General features: G+C 41.4%; 1 protein-coding gene across 1 annotated transcript in view; it reads right to left on the reverse strand.

The window, feature by feature from the left end:
- Positions 1-20,123, reverse strand: part of hmcn1 (hemicentin 1) — a gene marked incomplete at its 5' end in the record, with an annotated part of 76,580 nt that extends 56,457 nt beyond the window's left edge. The window contains 6 exons of the mRNA XM_079157217.1: positions 807-913; positions 2,062-2,233; positions 3,447-3,569; positions 3,682-3,840; positions 5,541-5,611; positions 19,868-20,123. Coding sequence (XP_079013343.1) covers positions 807-913; positions 2,062-2,233; positions 3,447-3,569; positions 3,682-3,840; positions 5,541-5,611; positions 19,868-20,123 — 888 coding nt within the window. The remainder of the gene's footprint in view (positions 1-806; positions 914-2,061; positions 2,234-3,446; positions 3,570-3,681; positions 3,841-5,540; positions 5,612-19,867) is intronic.
- Positions 20,124-21,220: the final 1,097 nt, after the last annotated feature.

Below are 21,220 nucleotides of genomic sequence, written 5' to 3' on the forward strand. Positions count from 1 at the left end.
GCAAGAATATCAATAAGAAAGAGATATTGTAATCGTTTTCATGGAATTTTCTTGCTGTACAAGCATAAACAGAGCGTAGAAGTGTAGAAGTGCCAGAACAAATCACGGGAAATCTAATCTTTAAGGCATCCTGCAAACTGCATTTTTCTTTAGAGTGAAACTCAAGCGATGACACAGTTTTCCATCTAAGCTCTTCTCCTGTAAATCAAATGGGCACGAACACATAACACAGTTATGCAGAGACGAGGGAAAGTGTCCCAGAAGGAGTCTAAAGAGAATACAGGGGCCACCGGGGCCCCTTCAACAAATCACTCAGGTAAAAATGCTTGTCATTTCACAACATCTGGCATTGACAGGTCAAATGTGTGATCTTTTTCTGCATTGCCTCGTCAGCAGGGTTCCAACACCTTCAACTCTGCAAAGGGGCAAACAACAGCAAGGGTGCCCCAAACAAACATGTAGCGCGTTGTGTTGACAGCAGTGTCCTTCAACGTACTTTATCTTCTTCTACCAGGTGCTGTCTTCAAAATCATCTCAGTGCTCAAATGTGTCTTTCTGATCATCTTTGTGTTTGCTCGGAGATGCTTCCACCAGACACAAAACGTATCACTGTATCTCAACATGCTGATATATTACTGCAGTAATTCAACTTAAGAACCATCCTCAAGGGCACAGCTCCCTCCCGGGGTGTCAGTTGGGACCTCATTTCAAGGTTACACTACTGAACTATTTGCAGTAAGTCTTTTTAACAGACAGCTTGGCTCTTGTCATTTTACACACACTCCCTGAAAGAATGAATTGTTTACCTTGATAGACCACATCCCAGGCTGGGGGTCCTTAATGTTGACAACTTTTGCAGAGTTGGGAATGTGCAGCAGCTCCGTCAGGCCGTCACTCTTCCCCATGAGCTTTCCTGGAGGCCAAACATGGACACTGAGATGTTTATTCACCTGCTCTGCAGCTTTGACTGATACAACTGAATTTGTAACACTTCTTGATGCATGGCTTCAAGTTACATATAAAATATTGAACTTTAGTTGTCAAAAAAAAGATGCAAGATATGGTTTTAGCATTCACAGCATACTGTAGGTGAATGAAACAACAAGTGCTAAATTAGTGGACCCCAGATGATGTTGGAATCGATCCAGATTATTCTTTGGTTTTTGCATGTACTCTATCGAGCTCTATCTGGTTTGTGTACTGTACTTGTACTTCTATAGCTAGCTTCATCTCCTAAAAGTAAAATGTCCTCCTCTTGTTCAAACTCTTCCTGTATGATTGTGGAACATTAATTCAAAATAGTCTAAAAAGCTTCTCTTTGATTTAGAGAAACATTATCATTGTTTGTATCATTATATGTGCCAACAACAAACCATTTTTCAGTGAATTTTTCTGTATTACAGTATTTTACTGTAAATATTGTGGTCCTTGCTTTCACATGTGGAAAATGGCCTTCAATGACTGGACGAACTAAGATTAAAACACTACTTCCTTCATGTGCAAACTACCTATATTCATAGACCTATATGCATATTTATAACATAAAACATAGCGAATATACACTATATCAGTATATAACCAATTAATGTACAGTAAATACACATGTATTTGGTTAGTTTATATATAGATGAGCAACAAATTTAAGGAAAACCCAACATAAAGTGGCTCACTAAGATGTCGCGCCACCACGACCCGATACAACGACTTCCATGCTGCTTGTCACAGACTCATTGAGTCTAACAGATATTTATTCCCTCTTCTGGTGTTTTCACAGTACGATGTGGTGGAGAGAGCTGTATTACAAATCTCCCACAGATGTTCAGATGGGTTGAGATCTGGAGACTGTGATGACCAGAACCAATTATTTAAATCATTTTCATGCTCATCAAACCATTCAATGAGCCCTCTTATCCTGTATTGAAGTTTTTATCTTTCTATCTTGTTTGTATTTCCTTGTCACCGATCTGTATACACATATATATTATGTGACAGTAACTACATCAATCTGTGACGATGCTTTCCCACTGACAAACTGTTTAAGTAGTGCAACACTTATCGTACCCTGTGGGTTTTTTATCTCAATGTTAGGGGCTGGGCCGCTGAGGGCCACAGTGACTTCCTTGAGGCTCGGGTCAAAGGGCATCTGCCAAGTGTTGCTGGCCCCACTGAAGTGATCCGTGGACAGCAGGTGGACCTTGGATGACTGCACCGCCTCCTCCACCCATTTCAGAACCTACAGCGAAGGGAACAAAGTGTGAAGAACGCAGGAATAACAAATCTTTCATAGAGTGGCTAATGTGTTCATTCTCTACTATGGTATAGACGCTAGATAAGGTACTCTATTTTAAAACCACAATGTTTAAAAAATGAAAATAACAATATTAAACAAAGTACATTTATTCCTTCTTAAATATGAATAATCTACCAACTAAGACACACATACATGTACCCCCTCAGCCGCACACAAGGTCATCCCCTCAACATGTGCAAAGCTTTCATCAGGAAGTTTCTAACATTCCCTAGTGCCCCCCCCCCCCCCCCCCCCAGTCCGTATGGAGAACTCAACAGCTACTGTGTAAGACCTGGACATGGACGCTACTTAACCCATAATATGAAAACCAGGCAATTCTGACATGAGAGTAAAATTATACAGCACAATCAAAGTAAACTGGGTGTACAAAAAAAACCGATTGATTTGACTGAAATATACTGAATGCTTTAAAAAAAAAATGACAATTTCTTGATTTCTTTTCCTGAAGGACACAAGCTTTTTTTTAGAATAAACACTGCAAACAAACCAAACCAGGATATTTGAAACTATTGTTTCTCAAAATGTCATTTCTAATTTACTTCCTCGCTTCCTATGAAATCTGGTCTTGTGGCAAAAGCTGTAAAAGTAGTGTTGCATTTGATCCTGCAAATCTTTTAAGTAAAAACGACACTGCTGAGCAAATGTAACAGAAAGACACAGCGAGAGCGACAGAGAGAGATCAATAAAATAGAATAATATTAAGTAGCATTTTCAAAAAGACGGACAAATAGTGAAGGACTCTCATGCAGTCTTCTAGAAAATTGTTCAAGATCGCAAATCCTTTCCTCCACTAACAAGGACTCTTATCTTACAGTAATAAAACAGCAACGTTATTCAAACTTCAGGCTTTGACTCACTGCCCAGTCCATGACTGCTGATTTATACTTCTTGGAAAGGTTAAAAGGAGCTACGGTATGCATCAATCAATTAAATGTTTCCAGCACATTTGATCTGGAGTCCAGACTTGAACATGGACACAGCAAAATACATGAGAAGGGCTGTAAAACCTTCTACTGCCATTTAATTTACACAGCTTAAGGGCTGAACCCAGGCCAAGCTAAAATGATGTGAATACTGTGACCAATGCACGTTCTTCTTGAGCAGGAGCGCAGTTTCCATTCAGGGATACTCTTACCTCATTGACCTGTTTCTTGTCTAGATGGAAGACCTGCCCTGAGCTGGTGGAGGCGATCTCCTCGTAAACCTTGTAGCCGATGTGACTCCTATCATCACAGTCTCCCGTCAGCACAAACACCACCTACACACACACACACACACACACACACACACACACATTTATAGAAAAATGTGACCTCTTTATCTCTAAACCTATATATATGATGTACTTTATACTGCAGTAATATCCAAACCTGTGACTGTTTCTGCTGAATGAGCTGCAGAACTTCATGGGTCAGCTTGTAATCTTTGGAACGGGCGTCTGTGAAAACGTAAATAAAGGATCCCGGCAAGGAGATCTCCAAGGCGATCTTAATGGCGCCAATGCTCATCTCCGGACAGTCCCCGCCTCCCTGAGAAAGAGAAGGTAATATATAATGATCAAGACAGTGTTGACTCAATGTTCAAATAAAATTGTATTTGAGTGAATGCTTGGTATTTTAGCAGCGTCACTGAAAGTCCACGATGACAGATATTTTCCAATCAGCAACACATAAACAGCACCGACATGGTGTCTCTAAAAAGACTGAGTGTCTGGTGGTATCATTCTGTGCTATTGTTGTTGTTGATGTACATCTCTGTATGTCTCTCTCTCTCTCTTTCTCAAAAGGTAGATGGCCTCCCATCTAGAGCCTGGTTCTGCCCAAGGTTTCTACTCGTTCTACCTGTCGTCCAAGTGCCAAGAATGTTGGGTCTCTATCAATGATGGAGTACAGTCTATATGAAAAGTGTCTCAAGCAAATTTCCGTTATAATCTGACGCTGTATAAATACATGTATTGAATTGGCAGAAACACCACATCCATGAACTTTGTAGCTTTTAAAGATATAGCGCTAAAAATAGTCAAAGGTGTGTAAAAACTACCTTGTCAAACCATTACTGGCAGCCACAACCAACACAGTTGAAAGAAAATGTGTGATTGTGACTGTGAGTGTTCTATTCTGTCTCTCTCTCTCTTGTTGGTGGGGTCAAAGACTAAAATGTCCTCTGCAGCATTCCAACTGACATTTCGGTCTGTCTGAGGGGTTCAATAGCTAATATGCATCACCCCAAGAGTAACATCTGGAATGGAGTGACCCATGATTGTTGGCCAAGGGGGGGAGGTGAAGAGACAGGAATCCTCTGTCTCTCCCGAACCCCAACACCCCCCCCCCCCCACCTCCCCCCGCCACATTCCCCATTTGCCCCCAACACTACGCCTGATAACGTCGCTGTGCACTTTTGTTCTTGTGCCTTACAAATATGAAGTGTTGTCTATCATCTTCACCGTTAAACATTTTAATTTCACGAAAAATGTCAATTCCAAAGAGTATCTTTTCCATGCACTCCGGCCAAAAAGCTCTTCAGGGGCGGTGCAGGTGAAGAGGTGAGGGGAGGAAAAAACTGACTGAGGAATGAAGCCGTGAGTGAGAGGAAACTGGATCTCTTCCATTCTACACACAACACGCTCGAACACTAGATTAACTGAGGCACATGCCAAGGATGCAAAGACACTTGCCAAAATCTTTTTCTTCAAAGGGCAGACCTCTGAATGCTTCTTCTCTCTGTCCGTGTCTGTCCATCTCTCTGTCAGACATAGCCATGAAGAGTACCAGCTTTGCAGTTTTGGGAATTTGTTCAAGTAGTACACAGCAGGGTTTCTGCTCAACTTCTTTTCTTTCTCCAAGTGATTACGCAAAAATGTAAACTTGGCAGAACACTGTTTAGCTGTCTAGCCATTCTCTGTTTTTGTTTATACATTTGTTTGTAATGGTGCAGGAAGGCAAATAAACATGATATGAAGAAGTTATTTTTGTTTAATTTGCAACAGTAAGGCCAACATATGACCAAAGCCATATCCTTTATATGAAGGATGAAAACCCACTAAAACTGGTTACAGTAAATGTAAAGTCAAGAAAAAGAAATCATTGTTTTAAACTTATTTTATCATCCGATGTAGACTGACCAATCAGGCTCGGTCTTAATCAGCTGACCACAGTCTACTGCTTTTATCTAGGCCGGATGACCTGATGCTGCCGCTCCTTGGTTTGATGAATGAGAACTCTGAACCCACCTGAACGTACAGCTCTCTCAGCTCATGCTGGAACTTCTTGGGGTCTGTTGTGATTGTTACGGGTCCAATCTCTGCAAAGGGACAGAAAGAAAAGACGCTCTGTGATTAATAGGGCCACGGGCTGAAGAAACTTTTTTTGTTTCCCAAATTCTTGTCCATAGCCAAATATTGCTTTTGGCAGATGTGTACGGATGTCCAGATTAAAATGTCACAATATGAAATGGCAGCAAGGAAAGGAGATATATTTAACTAACAGAGAAAGAAAGAGGGGAATGTGAGGAAGACACCTCGAGACTGACGGATGAGATGCTAAAGAAAAAAACACAAGAGCAATGACAAGCAAGGCTGGAAATGTAGTATTAAAATGTTTCTAAAGACAGATCTAATGATGAGGAAAATGTGAAGTTCTCTACTGGTAAGACATGTGAGTTCTGAAAACAGAGCAGACAAAGATGCTAATTGATTAATCGACTAATTGCAACAATCCTCCCTGATATTCCTTTTGTAATTGGCACTTCTTTAGTCGCAGACGAAAGACCTTCTCATTCAGTTATTGTAATATTATTATTGTGTCAATGTCTGCTTATGATTTGGCCAAAGTGGGGCCTCTTTCACTGTACCATGAAAGCAGAGCAGTACCTCTAGATAAAGACAACATGGCCTGTGCTCTGTACCTCTACCAGTGTTGCTCGTCACTGCTGTTTCTTAGCTTACTTTGTTCTATCCGTTAATGAGCTGCTAAGCCTCTTCTTGAGTCAAACTGTGTGACTTCAGCCACTGCAGCTGTGCTGTGGAATGAGCCTGATGAGGGGCTGCAAAAAGCACACACACGTAGACACACACACACACACACACACACACACACACACACACACACACACACACACACACACACACACACACACACACACACACACACATACATACACACACACACACTGCAGTTTTGCACATGCAAGCACATTGGAAAACAAGGTTTCCCTTGTTGAAGAGAGGGCAATTACAAAGGATCCCTGACTTTTGAAAAAGGATACAGTTTGAACTGTTTTACAACAGTCTTAAATTGTGTCTTGAGGCCAGGGCTCAAATTTAGTGGAGTGCTGAGACTCTTTAAACATAATTATCATTGAGAGCCTTCTATTCCCCCTCTGTCTCAAGCGATTTTTTAAAAAGCGAAACATTTAAGGTTGTTGAGTTTGCGATGAGGAATCATGAGCATTTCCCTTTCTTTGCAACCAGCATCACCTTTCATTTCTTCTTGAAAGCACTCCACATGCCCTTTCAATTTCTAGAATAACATACACGAAGAAGCGAAAAGGCTTTTTCCAAATGACCCAGATTTTGGCATCCTCGTAAATCCTCAAGGTGGAGATTGAAGGAACATTTTCGGCGATCAGAGACGCTTTTTAAAACTAACATGGAAATGTGTCTGGCTGCTCTGAACGGAACATGGATCTTGAGCCAATCTTTTCAGAGATGGAAAAGCTGACATCTCTCTCCCGATGGGAGAAGTTCCCATGACTGTTGTTAAGTATTCTTTAGACTGTTTTGGTTGTGGTGATCCTAACCACAGCCACCGTCTTTGCACCTGGACTGTGGAAAACCATAGCTAATACTGACATTTCAACAGTGTGAGACGACATGAACCTAACTCTCCAAACTCTACTTGTGTGACAATCTTTGACTTTGTCGGATCAAGACATCATCGGTATTTTCTCTTTCTTAATTACATTTAAGTCGAACAGTTAAAAACATGTGCCTTGCCAAAGAGCACCTCATGAATTGTGGGTAAGAGAAGGGAAATCATTACAGGTTCCTTTCAACACATTTTCCCTGCAGGTCTGGAGAGTCAAACCCATGGTTCCCTTGCACAACATATCAGAACCTTTTTAGGCAAATAAAAACATGTTTGAGGATACATGACTACACAAATAAGGGAAATCTTAATGCTTTGTTCTGGCTTCCACAACAGGAAATAGTTTCAATGCTTGCTCTGTGATGACAACAAGGAACACATAAGTGGCATGAACATGGCCAAGAGAATGAAGTCAGAGGGAAAGAATGCTCTAAAGTCTGACAAGAAGTAACAACAAAAGAGAGAAAATGACCTGCATCTCATCCTGTTTTTCTTCATCTGTTGTGTAAATTGTTGACACACGTCCGAAATGATGAAAACAAATGAACCCACCTTCATAGTCTTACAGCATTCATCCATATTGCCAGCTGTAAAAGCATGCATCTGAAAATCACGTGCGAGCTTAAACACTCACAGAACGTCTAATGGGATGGAACAAACTGGGCAACTTCCCAATGGGAAACTTAGTTTCACCTCCACTGACATTCGGCATTAAAGTAATTAGCTGGGAATCATTGTGGAGTGAGTTTCTCTTTTCTAACATCAGCAGCGAGGAATTCCAAGAGCAATGCATTGAAAGGTCACAGCCGTTAATGTCTTTCAACCGAATAAATTCTGAATTCTGGCAGCGATACATAAGGCAGGAGAGAGCTGCATAAGCTGCTACAGCACATGACAGAAAATGGAACGAGGTAATGATATAACATTTCTTCAAAGTTGTGACCGTGACATGATGCGACACTTTGGGAAAGTTCTGCTCTTTAGATACTTTGTGCCTCCAAGATCCTTCTGCCACAGTGGGGAGAGTTTGTATAGCAGTGGCAGTGATCACATCCACCGTTGTTCTTTTTTTATTCCTGCAGGCAAAGACCAGAAAGTTCCTAACTCACAATGTCTCTTTTTCAAACTGATTTAAATGAGCTATATGTATGCTAAATGAATGGTCAGGTAAAGAAGATTCTATGCCTCCCTGTCCAACAGAATCAGACAGGTTCCACAACATGTTGCTGTTACAGCACTTAACAGCAACTGAGGCCGTAAAACACACGTTGCTTTTTCTGTCATTCTGCTGACTCAGGGTGAGATCTGCCATCTGTCATCCTGACTGTCAGCTATGAGGCATAATTCACTTAATCAGCCCCACTGAGAAAACACATGTGAAACAGCACACGGTGCTAATAGTGTGCCTCAGTGAGGAAAATGTCCATGACTTTACATACAAAGGAGTAAGCATGTCTGCAGACACATATGTGAGGTCAGGCACGCAAGTCCCCATACACTCTTGACAAATAAATGAACACACAAACACAAACAAATATGCTGTGGATTAAAAAGTCAACAGCATAGTGCTCTGTAATTACCTCTGTATAAGCAGCCATCACTCTTCACAGAGGGCACACATATGTTATGTCTCTCTTGGGAAGAGGCCACAGAAGTAAATAGGTCTGAGTACACTGCGTGCAAACAACAATGCGCAGTATACTTAACTGTTAACATTCTTTCTTTCGTAATTCTTTTTATTCCATTTATTAAACTATTAACTTTATTTAAGTTACTGGAGTATATATTTATTCTTAATGTCTGTTCCCCGCAAAATTTGAAAAAATTCACAGCACGCAGCAAGTTCACCAAAACCTCCTTCAGCTCAGACTCCAGCAGGGCCTCTGGCAGCGACCACAGTGTTGCACACAGACCCAGATCCGGCTTTGCTGCCGCCTTAGACCTGCAGTCGGAAGGTGGAGAGCTCCGTACCTGAAAGCGACAGCTCTTCCTCCGGCCAGGGGGCAGAGCTTTGCCTCGCTGGTGGTCAGAAACACTAGCGCGTTTGTCCACAGGGGCCGCCAAAATCAACACAAATCGTAGCTTTTACTATAAATAATGTTAACTTTCTGTTCCATTATTTTCTTTTTAATTCCTCTTCCTTTTTGCTTGCCTTTTTGATGAGGTATATAAATCCTTAATTGCATTTGGTTAAATTATCCAGCTTTACTTAGACACAATGGTGAAATCAGCCCAAAAGAATTTCCCTAACAGGAAATTGCAGCCTTGTGAAAAATTAGATCATGCTTTTTAACCAAGTTCATATGTATTGCCTATTCATAAAGGAAAAGCACAGTGGAGGGTAGGTGATTATTGTACTTCTCACGGGATAATCTCATTTATTTCTGGTGTTGACAGTGACACAACCATGTCCTCACTCCACAACAATAACCACACTTGTAAGGGTAATGTATCAAAAATGTGTTCTTTCATCACTCTGAGCCCAACGCACACACATTTTACTATTCTTTTCCTGTCTAGCAGTACAAGGTTTGAGAAGAATTCATCAAATAAAGTATTCAAAGCTGAGCAGTAAATTCATCAAAGCAGCAAATACTGTCAGTTATCTTCTCCGTAATGCATCCAAGACTGCCAATGTCCTCATCACTGTCAACATGAAATGGTCACATTTTGGCTTGATGCAATATTCAAAATCTCTCCTTTTTACTCTTTCCTCTGCATTGGATTCAAAGCTTATCACCGAGCTGCAGAATTCCTCCTCAATCCTTTATCACAGTGTCTCCCTATGTGTCCCCCTCTTTTCTTCCTCACCCTTGCTCTTTTAAACTGCATCTCTTACCCTGCCTGACTGCACCAGCTGCCATCTAATTATTGAGCTTCAGCCCGGAGCGACAGCGCTGACGACAGGCTTGATTTCAAACCACCACAAACTGAACTTGTGATGGAAACTTCTTCCCACAACCAACTGAGAATGCGGGACCACCAGGCAGCTCAACTCTCGCTGCCTCTCTTGTTTCGCTTCATTCGACCCAATTGGATCTGTCTCGGGATGATGTGCCACAAAACCACAGATCTCTAATAGTGGCACTCATGAGTTCAAATGATCACACACACTCACACACAGCCTTTCACACATAAACACACCGAGGGAAACCACACAGCATGTAATCCCTCCCAGATGCATAGCCGGATGGGGAGCGTGTTCCAGAGACAGATGACAGCTCTGAAACCTCCACCATCCTCCATCTGACTTGATAACTGGAGCCAGAGACAGAACAAAGAAGGGGATGCAGCCCGAGGATAAGTCTTAGATTGAGTGCGTGCCACGTGTGTGTAAATGTATGATTGTCATTTATGCAGATGTGTGGTTCTGTGGTGTGGCCATTCATGCAACAATGGAAACACGGCAACCTTGCAGCAAATGGAAATCTCCTGCCTGGGTTTGTGTATGTTTGCGTGTGTATCCATATCAATCTGTGAGTGTATTAAAGTAATGAGACAATGAAATTATGAAAAAATAAATGTTGCTGTATTAACAATAGTAAATGTCTCATAATTGTCTGCCTCCTCTCTTTCCTGTCACTGTCCACTTTCCAGGAAAGAAGAAATAAGTAATTGTATATTCAATCAATATGTTCAATCTTTTTCATATTATGTCTGAATGCAACAAGAGAAAGATTTTACCGTATGCGGAAACAAATTTGTGATTTGTGGCTGTGTAAATAAAACTGACTTGGTCGCATGGGTGGAGATGAGACGTATGTGCTCATCTATGATATTCAAAGAAAAGCACCACAAGGAGAAATTTAGACCTTTACAGATCGTCTACGATACTCTTGAACTCGGTGAATAGGCAGAGTAATCTATACATAAATCCATCTGGAGCACATTAGTTTACCTCTCTATACTGTTTCAGAATTTACTTTTACTTTTCTGAACTATTAAGTATTTTTATTTATATCATTTAGGATTTTTATTTTGTATTTTTGACAGCTATTGAAGATAAGTTTTTGTTTCAGTTCACTGTACTTTACAAAAAACACACTGAGGGTTCTGTGTGTTTGGAGCAAAGTATGCCACAGCAATTTTTTCGAAAGCAGCTGTTTCACATAAAAGACATCCTCAATTCAACAACCGATTTGACCGCCTCTCTGTTACTCAACCGACTTTTCTGACAATAGAAGCTTTATTGAAGCACTACACTCCAGTCAGTTCACAATGTTTTAAACCATGCTACATCAGCTATTGTTCAACTTTATGAAGTACAATCAAGGTATATTCTGAGATTACTTGGAATTGACAAAGTCCTCAATTAGGTTGCTTTTGTCTAACATGGTCTATTGCCAGTAACATTGACTCAGACGTCTAAAAGCATGCCGCGTAAAAGAGTTCGGGTCTGATTTATGATTATTGTTGTCAGAGGTGTGTTAATAATTCTCGGCTCAGCACCGTGCACTTCCTTCACATCAGGCACTCATTTATTTTATTTTTTGGGGGGTTTCTGGGCGGGGTGACACCTTTACTTTACTAAAACAACATCTCACAAAACTGACCCCCACCACTGATAGGTTGTGTTGTGCAACATCTCCTTTACCCATAATGCATCACAGCGAATAGGTCAGACAGATGCTCATTTTATTGCCTTGACAACATATTAGGGACGAGTGGGAGGGCTGGAGAAGAGGATGAAAAGGACAAAGCTGTGGCTTAAGGAGGCTTCAGGTTGTGTTAAGCCTCAAGAGGCCACTCATTGAAAAGGCAAAAAACTGACACGGGCTGCAAACACACAAGAGAACCTAGTGGCGTATCTACATAAGGTCTCCATCGTAGAAACACAGGCCAAAACCCAGAGACTTGGCTGATGCTGACTTTAAATTAAATGTGGCCTTTTAACTGTATTAATTTGCCTCACAAATGAAGTAGAAGGCTTTTAAATGAATGGCAACACACTCAATATTACAACCACAAAACTGTAAAAGTACTTTTATGAGTGATGCTATAATTCCAGAGTGCTCAAAAGTGACTGGGTGGTGTTTTCTGTTTTGTGTGCCTCTTTTGTTTTACTGAGGAAATTCTAATTGTGCATGCGGAGCAGAAGAGCACTGCCGACCACACACAGATGCACACTCAGAGGCAGTGACTTCCAACCAGTGTGCCACACGAGTGCATTCAGACCTGCCCAGGTGTGTTGTTGAAATTAAAAAATTGAAATTATGAATGGTCCTTTGAAAAAGGAGATTATTGTTGAGTTTTGTTAGCCGGTTTTCCGTGAGCTCATCAGTTTGACACAGAATACCTGGTTCATTAAAACAAGCTCGGGTTTCAGGCAGAATTATCCTATATTTGTAGGGAATGAACAAAGATTGACATGTGTACCTTAATCCGTGTCGTTTAAGGGCTGTATGTTGTGCCCAGATATTTTTGGAACGTATAAAGTGTGCTATGGCGTAGAAAACGTTGTGAAACACTGTTCTGAAGTGGTATTCATGATACATGAGTTCTCCCAATGCCCCTCTGAGGCAGGGGGCAGAGGGTACTGACAGCCTGACCTTCAGCCTGGCTGCCTGTAATTCTGATTCCCAAAACTCTTGTCTGCTTCAGACAACATTTGCCACAGTTAAAAACCACACAGGCCTGCATGTCAGTCAACCTTCTCTCGTTGTTTCATCTCTACTCTACTCTATCCCTTGTGTCCACCTTTACGTCCTGTCCTCTCTGGTGCAGACACATGTCACCAGTTGTGCAGCCTTTCAGTAAATGCTTCAAGTTTGTCTGGAGGAGAAAAATAAGAGGACAAGAAGAAGAGGTCTGAAGAGAAGCTGAAACTGACCAGTCTTCTTTCACAGCGACCCATGAGATCATCTAGTACATACTGTCACTGAAAATGTCCAGCTCATACATGGCTGTAAACCTAAAGTCCTGGGATTAATAGGATCATTCAACTTTTACAAGGTTGTCATGGCCTGCTTGGTCTTTTTCAGTGTAATAAAGCTGGCCCAGTAGACAGAATTTAATTAATGTAACAATAATTAGTGAGCGTGTTATCAAACACTTTCTTATATACAGCAGACGCAGAACAATATTAGTATTTATTCTGAGTTGTGTCTCTCACAGTGACGTATATAAGTCCAACATTCACACTCCTTTGACCTCTTTTATGGTCTCGACTAACTGCTGAGGGGAAATATCAAGCTCTTTAGAGCTAAATGCTTCATTATGTTCAGCAGCTAGCCCGTAACCTGCCTGCCCTGGAGAGCTGGGAAGTACAGTGAGTTTATCTGTTCATCAAAACAGTAAAAACTAAAGTAAAAGCTCACATTAAAAAGCTCAAGCTAAGGGACACTGCAGAGTCAGGAGACAATTATTTGTGGGTTTGTCACAATGAGCGACTGAGTACATTATAATTAGATCCCCTGTCAATATGAAGGTATTGATTAGTGTGCCTTTATTGGGTTAGGGTTGACCTATCCTGCTATCCTGAACATTCACGATGCACATGACATGTGTTGGAGGATCATCCAGCTCAAATAAATGCCTGCATGTGGTGAAGACAGAATAACTAAAAAAAGGTGTCCTATGGGAAGAACCACGTCACTCTTAGCATTGATGGTTTGAGAGTAAATGTCACTCTGAGCACACCAGCCAAGCTGCTAAAACCTTACATATGTTTCAACTAAAATGTACATAAACAGCTTACACACAGACAATGACATCATGCCATACCAAACCATGGGAATGTTCAAATCTGGCACCTGATCTAGATGAATGTAAATCTAAAGTGTTCCAAATGAGTCCTCCAGACCTTGAAAGTATGACGTAAAACAATGAAATCAAATGAATCTGCCTTCAGAAAAATGCTTCCTTAAAACAATAATAATGTCTAGACATCGCTCTGTAGAGTCTAAATTGACTATAACAACGTTGATTTGAGGAAAGCCCTCATTAAAGGACCAATAGTAAAAGTGCTGAGGTTGTTGCTTATTATTATGAGTAATAAAGCACAGAAAATGCTGAATGGCAAATACTAATATATTACATAGTTTACGTATGTCTGCTGGCAATCAGCAGCTGGAAACTGTCCACTTGGATCACAGGGCAGTCATTTTAAAAGACTGGTTTTGGACCCACATTTCTTTTGTAGGGGCATAAAAATGGGTTAGTATGTTATTCATAATTATATTTGACGTGTTATGTGACTCAAGCCTTCTTGAGCCACTGGACAGCATTAGACAAAACAAACTGTAAAAACAACATTTAACCAACAAAAGGCAAGCAGTGGCTGCTGTTATCAAAATCACCTGGCTTGCCTCGGGTGTTCAGCTCTCCTTGATAAATGGACTTGGAGTGACTGGCTAGTTTTGCTGTGGACACATGGTAAGAGTTAAGTATAGGTCAGGTAAACATGTCTGCCCCAGAACAGGGGAAACACATCTTAGACATGCAGAAAAATGTTCGTGACACAGTGAACTGCCTTCATAAGACAAAACATGAAACCCTAACATACCTGTTTTAATGCAGGTAAATTTGAATTAGGCAAATTATACTCTTAAGTAGTTGAAAACTGGACCACTGCTTGAGAGGACTTGTGGTTTACATATGTCTAATTAAAGGATTTAATACATTGTTGACTTATTTACATTTAAATAATCATACTAGAATTATTAAGTTATTATTATAAGGCTTTTAAGAAAAAATACTGAAAAAGGGCTGAGTTGGTGGGAATTGTTGTTTCAGGTCCCGGTGAGACAATGAAATACTATCGGACCTCGAAACACAATATAAAGGTTTATAATACTATGAAACAGGATGTTAGGTTCAACGTTTTGTTCTGTGTTGGCACTAGGCGGTAACCTCTAGTTCTGAAAAGCTATGCCAATGCGGAAGAGCCTTAAACTTCCATTCTTTTCAAATGGCCATCAGGGGGCGACTCCTCAGGTCCCAATAAGAAGTCTGATTGTATAGAAGTCTATGGGAAAAGGCCCCTACCTTTCACTTGATTTATTACCCTCAGTAAGCATTGTGAACAGAAGTGTTTATGGTCTCAATAGGTTTAAAGGTTCAAGTCTTCTTCAATACAGCATGATGTTTATCTAGTAAATGATGGTCCCATTTAGAATAAAGCAGAGTATTTATTGGGGCCTGGTTACCTTGTGATTGACAGGTTACTACCAGAGTCGTATACATAGGCATCTCTACCACAGCGCCACTCTTCCGCAGTCTACATGTGATCACTCCCGTTTACTGGTTGCAAAAATACAAAATACAAGATGGCGATGGTCAAAATACCGAACTCGAGGCTTCAAAACCGTAGTCCACAAACCAATGGGGAAAATCACTATGACTGCGTCAACTTCCTATATACTACAGTCGGCTAATGTGCCAACAGAGTAGCCTCACTCAAATGAATGCCCAGGGTATTCCCAAGGTATTCCCTCCATCATTAAATGATCCTGTCACAAAATAATCATAAAAAAATCATAAATATTTAGTTTCCTATTCTTCATTTCTTTCCCCTTTAAGTGTCAACTCCCTTCCAGCCATGAATCATAACAGCTTTGTGTCAACTCAAGTTTTCGGTCTGTTTCTCCACTTTTTCACTACAACATGTCCAACATTCACTCCTCCGCACTCAGACAGTTAGCCAAGAGACGCTCAAACACAAACAAAAAAACGAGGAAGAAAAGGTCAAGAGGATATTAATGAGAGCCCAGACAGTGATGTCAAAGAGCCCTGAAGGGCGACCAGGGCTCAGGAACCCTCCGGACCTCAGAAGAGGTTGAAAAACAAATCCAAAGCCTGGAGGGAAACAAAACCAACATGGGGGAGAGTACAAAGTAACAGACATTCATGTCAACCACTGCATCAAAAGGTCAACTACCTGTAAACACCTTGTAATCTCTAAAGATGTCATACATTTGTAAACAGGGAACAAAATGGATAACGTCCTCAGGCATGTGCTGCCTTTCAAGATGAAAGAGAGATAACCTCTGAGCACCGATTACAAAGTTAAATAGAGTCGAAACATGAAACGCACATTGTAGTACGCCACACTCCTCTCTCCTCCTCTAATTCCTCAAAAACCTCCACCTCTTTCCTTTGGCATTCCTGCCTAATAGCATCGTTATTGACTCTGTCCAGCTAAACGCAAGCTCCTTGTAATCTCACACAGGCGGGGCGGTCCAGACAAAAAAAAAAAGCTGCTCAGGAAAGAGGGAAACAAAGAGAAAAGGAGATGGTGGAGAAGGACACTGGCCACCAACAAAGGGAGCTCTGAGATAAGTGCCTTTGATCATGGCAGAGGAGGCCGAAGCAATCCTGTCATCTCCTCTCATCATTCCACGCCCAGAGGGTGGCTCCATCTCCTTCTAACTAAAGTTAACTGGCTGGAAAAGGATGGAAGCAAGAGACTCAGTTGTTACACTATGAGTGCCTTCCAAAAAAAGACCGGTCCAAAAGTGGTCTCTATGACAGAGGCTACCACCTTTTTTGCCTTCGACATGTCGGACAACAGGTTCTACAAACTAGCATACCTCTATCATTAGCTTTCACGGTGTTTGAGAGTGTTCACGTCCATATTGGGAGCATTATGTGGGACGTGTAGCCACTCTGAACCACTACAGGACAATGCAGAACAAAAGTCCTAAACAAGATAAGCACGCAAGGCAAAACAAGCAAATAGTTGGCAAGATGGCACAATCTGTGATTGAGGGTGATTGCATCTTGGACAAGGTCCACAACTTTACTGACAGCAAAGGGTTTGCAACCAAATATTAGATATAATGACTTGATTTAAGTTTATGTTAACTTGTCCTTTGCTTTCTGACATTTAAAATTGGAGGACTTTCATGCTAACCTTTGTGGAAAAGTGATTAAAATGTGCCACTTCTGATGTAGATGTCAGAACGTTAACCTTACAGGCGTTGCTCCATTTTAAATCCGTAATGCTGGAGTGCACAGCTAACAAAAAAAGTGCCCTGGGTTCTGACCCGTCTCAAACTCAGCTAATTAAACTCTCACAAAAGCACGTACGAGACACACACAAACACACCCTCTCACAGCAAGGTAGTGTTTACAAGGACGAGCACGTGTGTGTAAGGACGTCAGCAGAGTCAGGAAGGACATAGAATCTCAGACTCTGGAAACAAATCTGTGGACACGCACACTCTTTTTTATTAAAACGTCAACTCCTTACAGCTCATACCCCTGACCTTGTACAGTGTATTTTTATATGGTTGATTGGAAAACTGCACAAATTAACATAAATCTGGGATAAATGCTACATTTCCTGTCTTGGTAGTGGCAGGAGTGTTGTGAAATACAGTTTATTTGGCTGTAAACTTTCAAATAAATGTTCCATGTGTCCAGAGAGTCTGCTCACAACACACCTTTGACTCCTCAGCCTAAGACTGGATTCCTCAATGACAGATTAGTCATCGTTCTCTGGACTGTATCTACAGAAGAGAGATGTTCATGTTTACAGCTGTTATTTGAACAGTGCAGGAAGGCATTTTACAGCGGATTCTCTCATAAAGTGAATGTGTTTTTTTCAAAACGTACCACTGTTTCATTGGAGCGTTTTTAAACTGTAGCGCAGAATACACAACCCCTGTGACTTGTGAAGTAAGTTTCTTTCTTTCTCCCCCTGCAGGATGGAGGAAAGGGGGGGAGGCTTCCTGACTGATCTTCCCACACAAGCCTGACCCCAATACCCAGGCATCCTCCTGACACTCTCGCTTCACACACACACACACACACACACACACACTCACACAGTCTGAGAGAAACACAGATACACAAACACACTCTCTAATGTTTACCGTGTCAGATTGCAGTGTAAATAAAGGGGAAGCTCCGGCCTCTGATTTAAAAGGAGCCAAATCAAACAGGAGGGACTGCGTTATCGCACCGGGTCGGATGGAAAGCGGAGAAAATGGAGCTGTGTCAGAATGAAACAAACCCGAAAATAAAAGTTCTTATGAAAACAAAACGGATTCTCTCAGTGGGGAAAGACAAAGAGTGAGGCAGTGTGTGCTGTGCTAATCATTCCTCTTTTCCCCCGGGGCTTTGGAGAACACATTCTGACATCCTTGTAAACTTTTTAAGAACAAACAAACGTCACTTGAGGGTGAGGGACAGCCACTAAGACAAAGAGTTGTCAACACCGAATTTCTGAATCACGCTGTTGCTGCTATCGTATGATGACTTCCTAGTGATGGTAATTGTAACATTTGCTGTGAATCAAGCCTTGAAAGTGCACACAGGTTGTAATCACAAGATTCTTTGAAAACTGTTGCTTTGTCCAAGACGCAATGCAACACAGCTCTCTTATCATCTGCTAATGATTTAAAATGTGCCCCTCTCCCTCCCAAGCACACAATAATGAATTCATCATTTGTTACACTTGTGTATACTGGGCATATTTCTTCCTTCAATATAATTATTATTCTAGGCACAGAATCTATGAGGAGTTGAGCTTCATAAGAATTTGTGACATGCTGAAAAAGCAGCAGAGGAGAGCAAACATCTGGAAAAGGAATCTGTCTCTTCACCACACAGATCACCTCTGTCGATTCATCTTGTACTTTCTCTCTGCCGTTGCTACGTGTTCTCAAGTTTAAAGTATATTGTAAACACAGTGAGGGTGATCATATGTTATGTTTTAGGACTTTTTAGATGTGCTGGCAGGATATTATACAAATACTATACATTACTGAGAGTCTGTGGTAAGATGATATTGGAGTAGGTTGTACCTAAATGCTTAAAAAGGACACTATTGAGTGTGACACGCACACTTTGATTTCTGCCGCTAGCTGTCTCTGTTGACCTTTATCAGGTTTATACGGTCTACAACTCTACAGAGACACACTCGAGCATGAACCCTTTGTTATTGCTGTTGATGGAGCATTATTCGGAGGTGGATGTCGAACACGTCTCACCTCCAAATCAGCACAGAGACCCCCATGACATGACATCACGGCAGCCTTTGATGGTGCTTTTGCGAGCAGGTAAGTGACTTCTCCTCCCTCTCAGAAAATAGTAATTACAGGGACTTTAAAATACTAACACAAAGTCTCTCCATCACCAAAACTCTCAAACTTCAAACATAACCTGGATTCATAAAGGATGAATTTGACTTGGAAAGAGATATAACTAAGTCACTACATCAAATGTATGCTCTTCAATAGCTCCCATTCCACTCCCCAGGAGATTATTTAACACTATTATTCAGGATTATTCAACGCCAATCATTTGGAACGTCTCATTGTTACATGACAGTGCACCTACAAACCTGGGTTACTGTTAAGTAGCCCAATAATATACTGTCCAGGCTATATTAGCTGTTGAGAATGAGAGAGCACCCATGGGTGATAATAATCATTGCGCTGCATTGCAAACATAAAGCCACACTCTAACCCTGGCGGAATGCTAATGATAGTGACCGCCAGGCTGAACATCTGTGTGCGGAGACAAAATCCCCCAGAGTCCCTCCTCTGGAGGTGTGAGGAGCATTAGGGCGGATTGTGAGCAAACTATCACATTTTTCACTTTTCTGTGTGCTTTTGTTGTCACAGCAGAGAGTCAACTCAAAACAATACCAAAAGTGTGCAGACATGTTTGCAACAAAAAAAAAGAGCAAAAAGAAAAAAGTTACCACAACATATTTTCACCCCTCATACTTTCATTATATTACCTGGATCGTGGAAGGGGACCAGGGCAAAGTTATACAAAGTTTTCTTCGGTCTATTGAGGGACGTTTCCAAAATCTTAGACGCGCCCTCGATGACCTGGACCAGGTCGTCGTACATGGAGCCGGTAACATCGAAGACGAATGCCAGGGTGGATGCCCCCTCCGGGATGTCCTCCATCGTGGCCCCCGTCTCCGCGTCTTGCCCGGCGGACAACGACACCGACAGCACGAGGGACAGCCACACCAATCTGCTGCCCATTTCAGATCCAAGATGCTTCTCAGGCAAAGTTTCTTGGATGTTTCGCTCTCGCCAGTCGGAACCTTCAGGGTCAGTCTCGGAATAAAGGTAGAGACATCGGGTTCTCAAAAAATGGACTGAAACGTATGTAGAACAATTTACAAAAGGTACAACAAAAAAGGGAATCTTGAGTTGTCGTTGTGCGTCTTCCTCTGCTGTGTCTGCGCGCACAAGTCGCAACCTCTCGCTTCTCTCTGTGAACAAACAACTTCAGCGGTCCCAGCAGCTGCAGCGGTGGCTGTCGTCTGTTGTCTACGGAGTCAGGAGCCCTTGTTCAGCTCTGTCATACAAAGACCCCCTCTCAGCTGGGCAGAAGGTCTACAAGAAGCAGACCAACCCGTGCAGAAGGGCTGTGCTCTGATTGGACGAGATGTTTGGGTGACTTGGAGGGACCGTGTGCGCAATTGACTTCAAGGCGTTACACAAAGAGCTGCAGCGCTGTCGTTGTTTCCCATAGTTAAAAATGAAATAGGCTGCAGTCATGAATGCGTCGTGTTGTTGGATTTGCATGCAAGTAACGCACTTGTTGCAGGTCTCGTTGACTTTTTTTTTTTTTTAGAATCAATAGGGATTTTATACGATTATATACAATTGATTAGAAGGGCAATTAATGAGGAACTATTGTGAATAAAACAATTCAGACAGAAAGGACGCAATGGTTTGAAATGCTGAACTTGCAAGCTGGTTTTGAGACCAGGACAATCAAAAAGCAGCTCTTTGGTGATTTTGAGCTCTGTATTGCCACCTAGTGGTTGTTGTTTGACCTCACAAGTAAGTGCCTTAATAATAATGTACTTAATAATTTATATTCGGTACGCAAATGACAATATACTTGTGCTTAAAAACTCTCGATAGGAGATATTTTGTAAGTTAAAAAAGGTGGCAAAACATGGATACATAGAAGGGTAAATTTAACCACAATGAATTGGGTTTACTTATGTAAGGCTTCTGTGTACTTTGTGCCCATATTTTGTATTTTAAAAGCAGTGGTGGAAGGTAATTGAGTACATTTATTCTAGTATTGTACTTAAGTACATTTTTGAGGTACTTGTACTTCG

Source organism: Pholis gunnellus (genome assembly GCF_910591455.1).
Source record: "Pholis gunnellus genome assembly, chromosome: 4".
NCBI classification, from domain to species: Eukaryota; Metazoa; Chordata; class Actinopteri; order Perciformes; family Pholidae; genus Pholis; species Pholis gunnellus.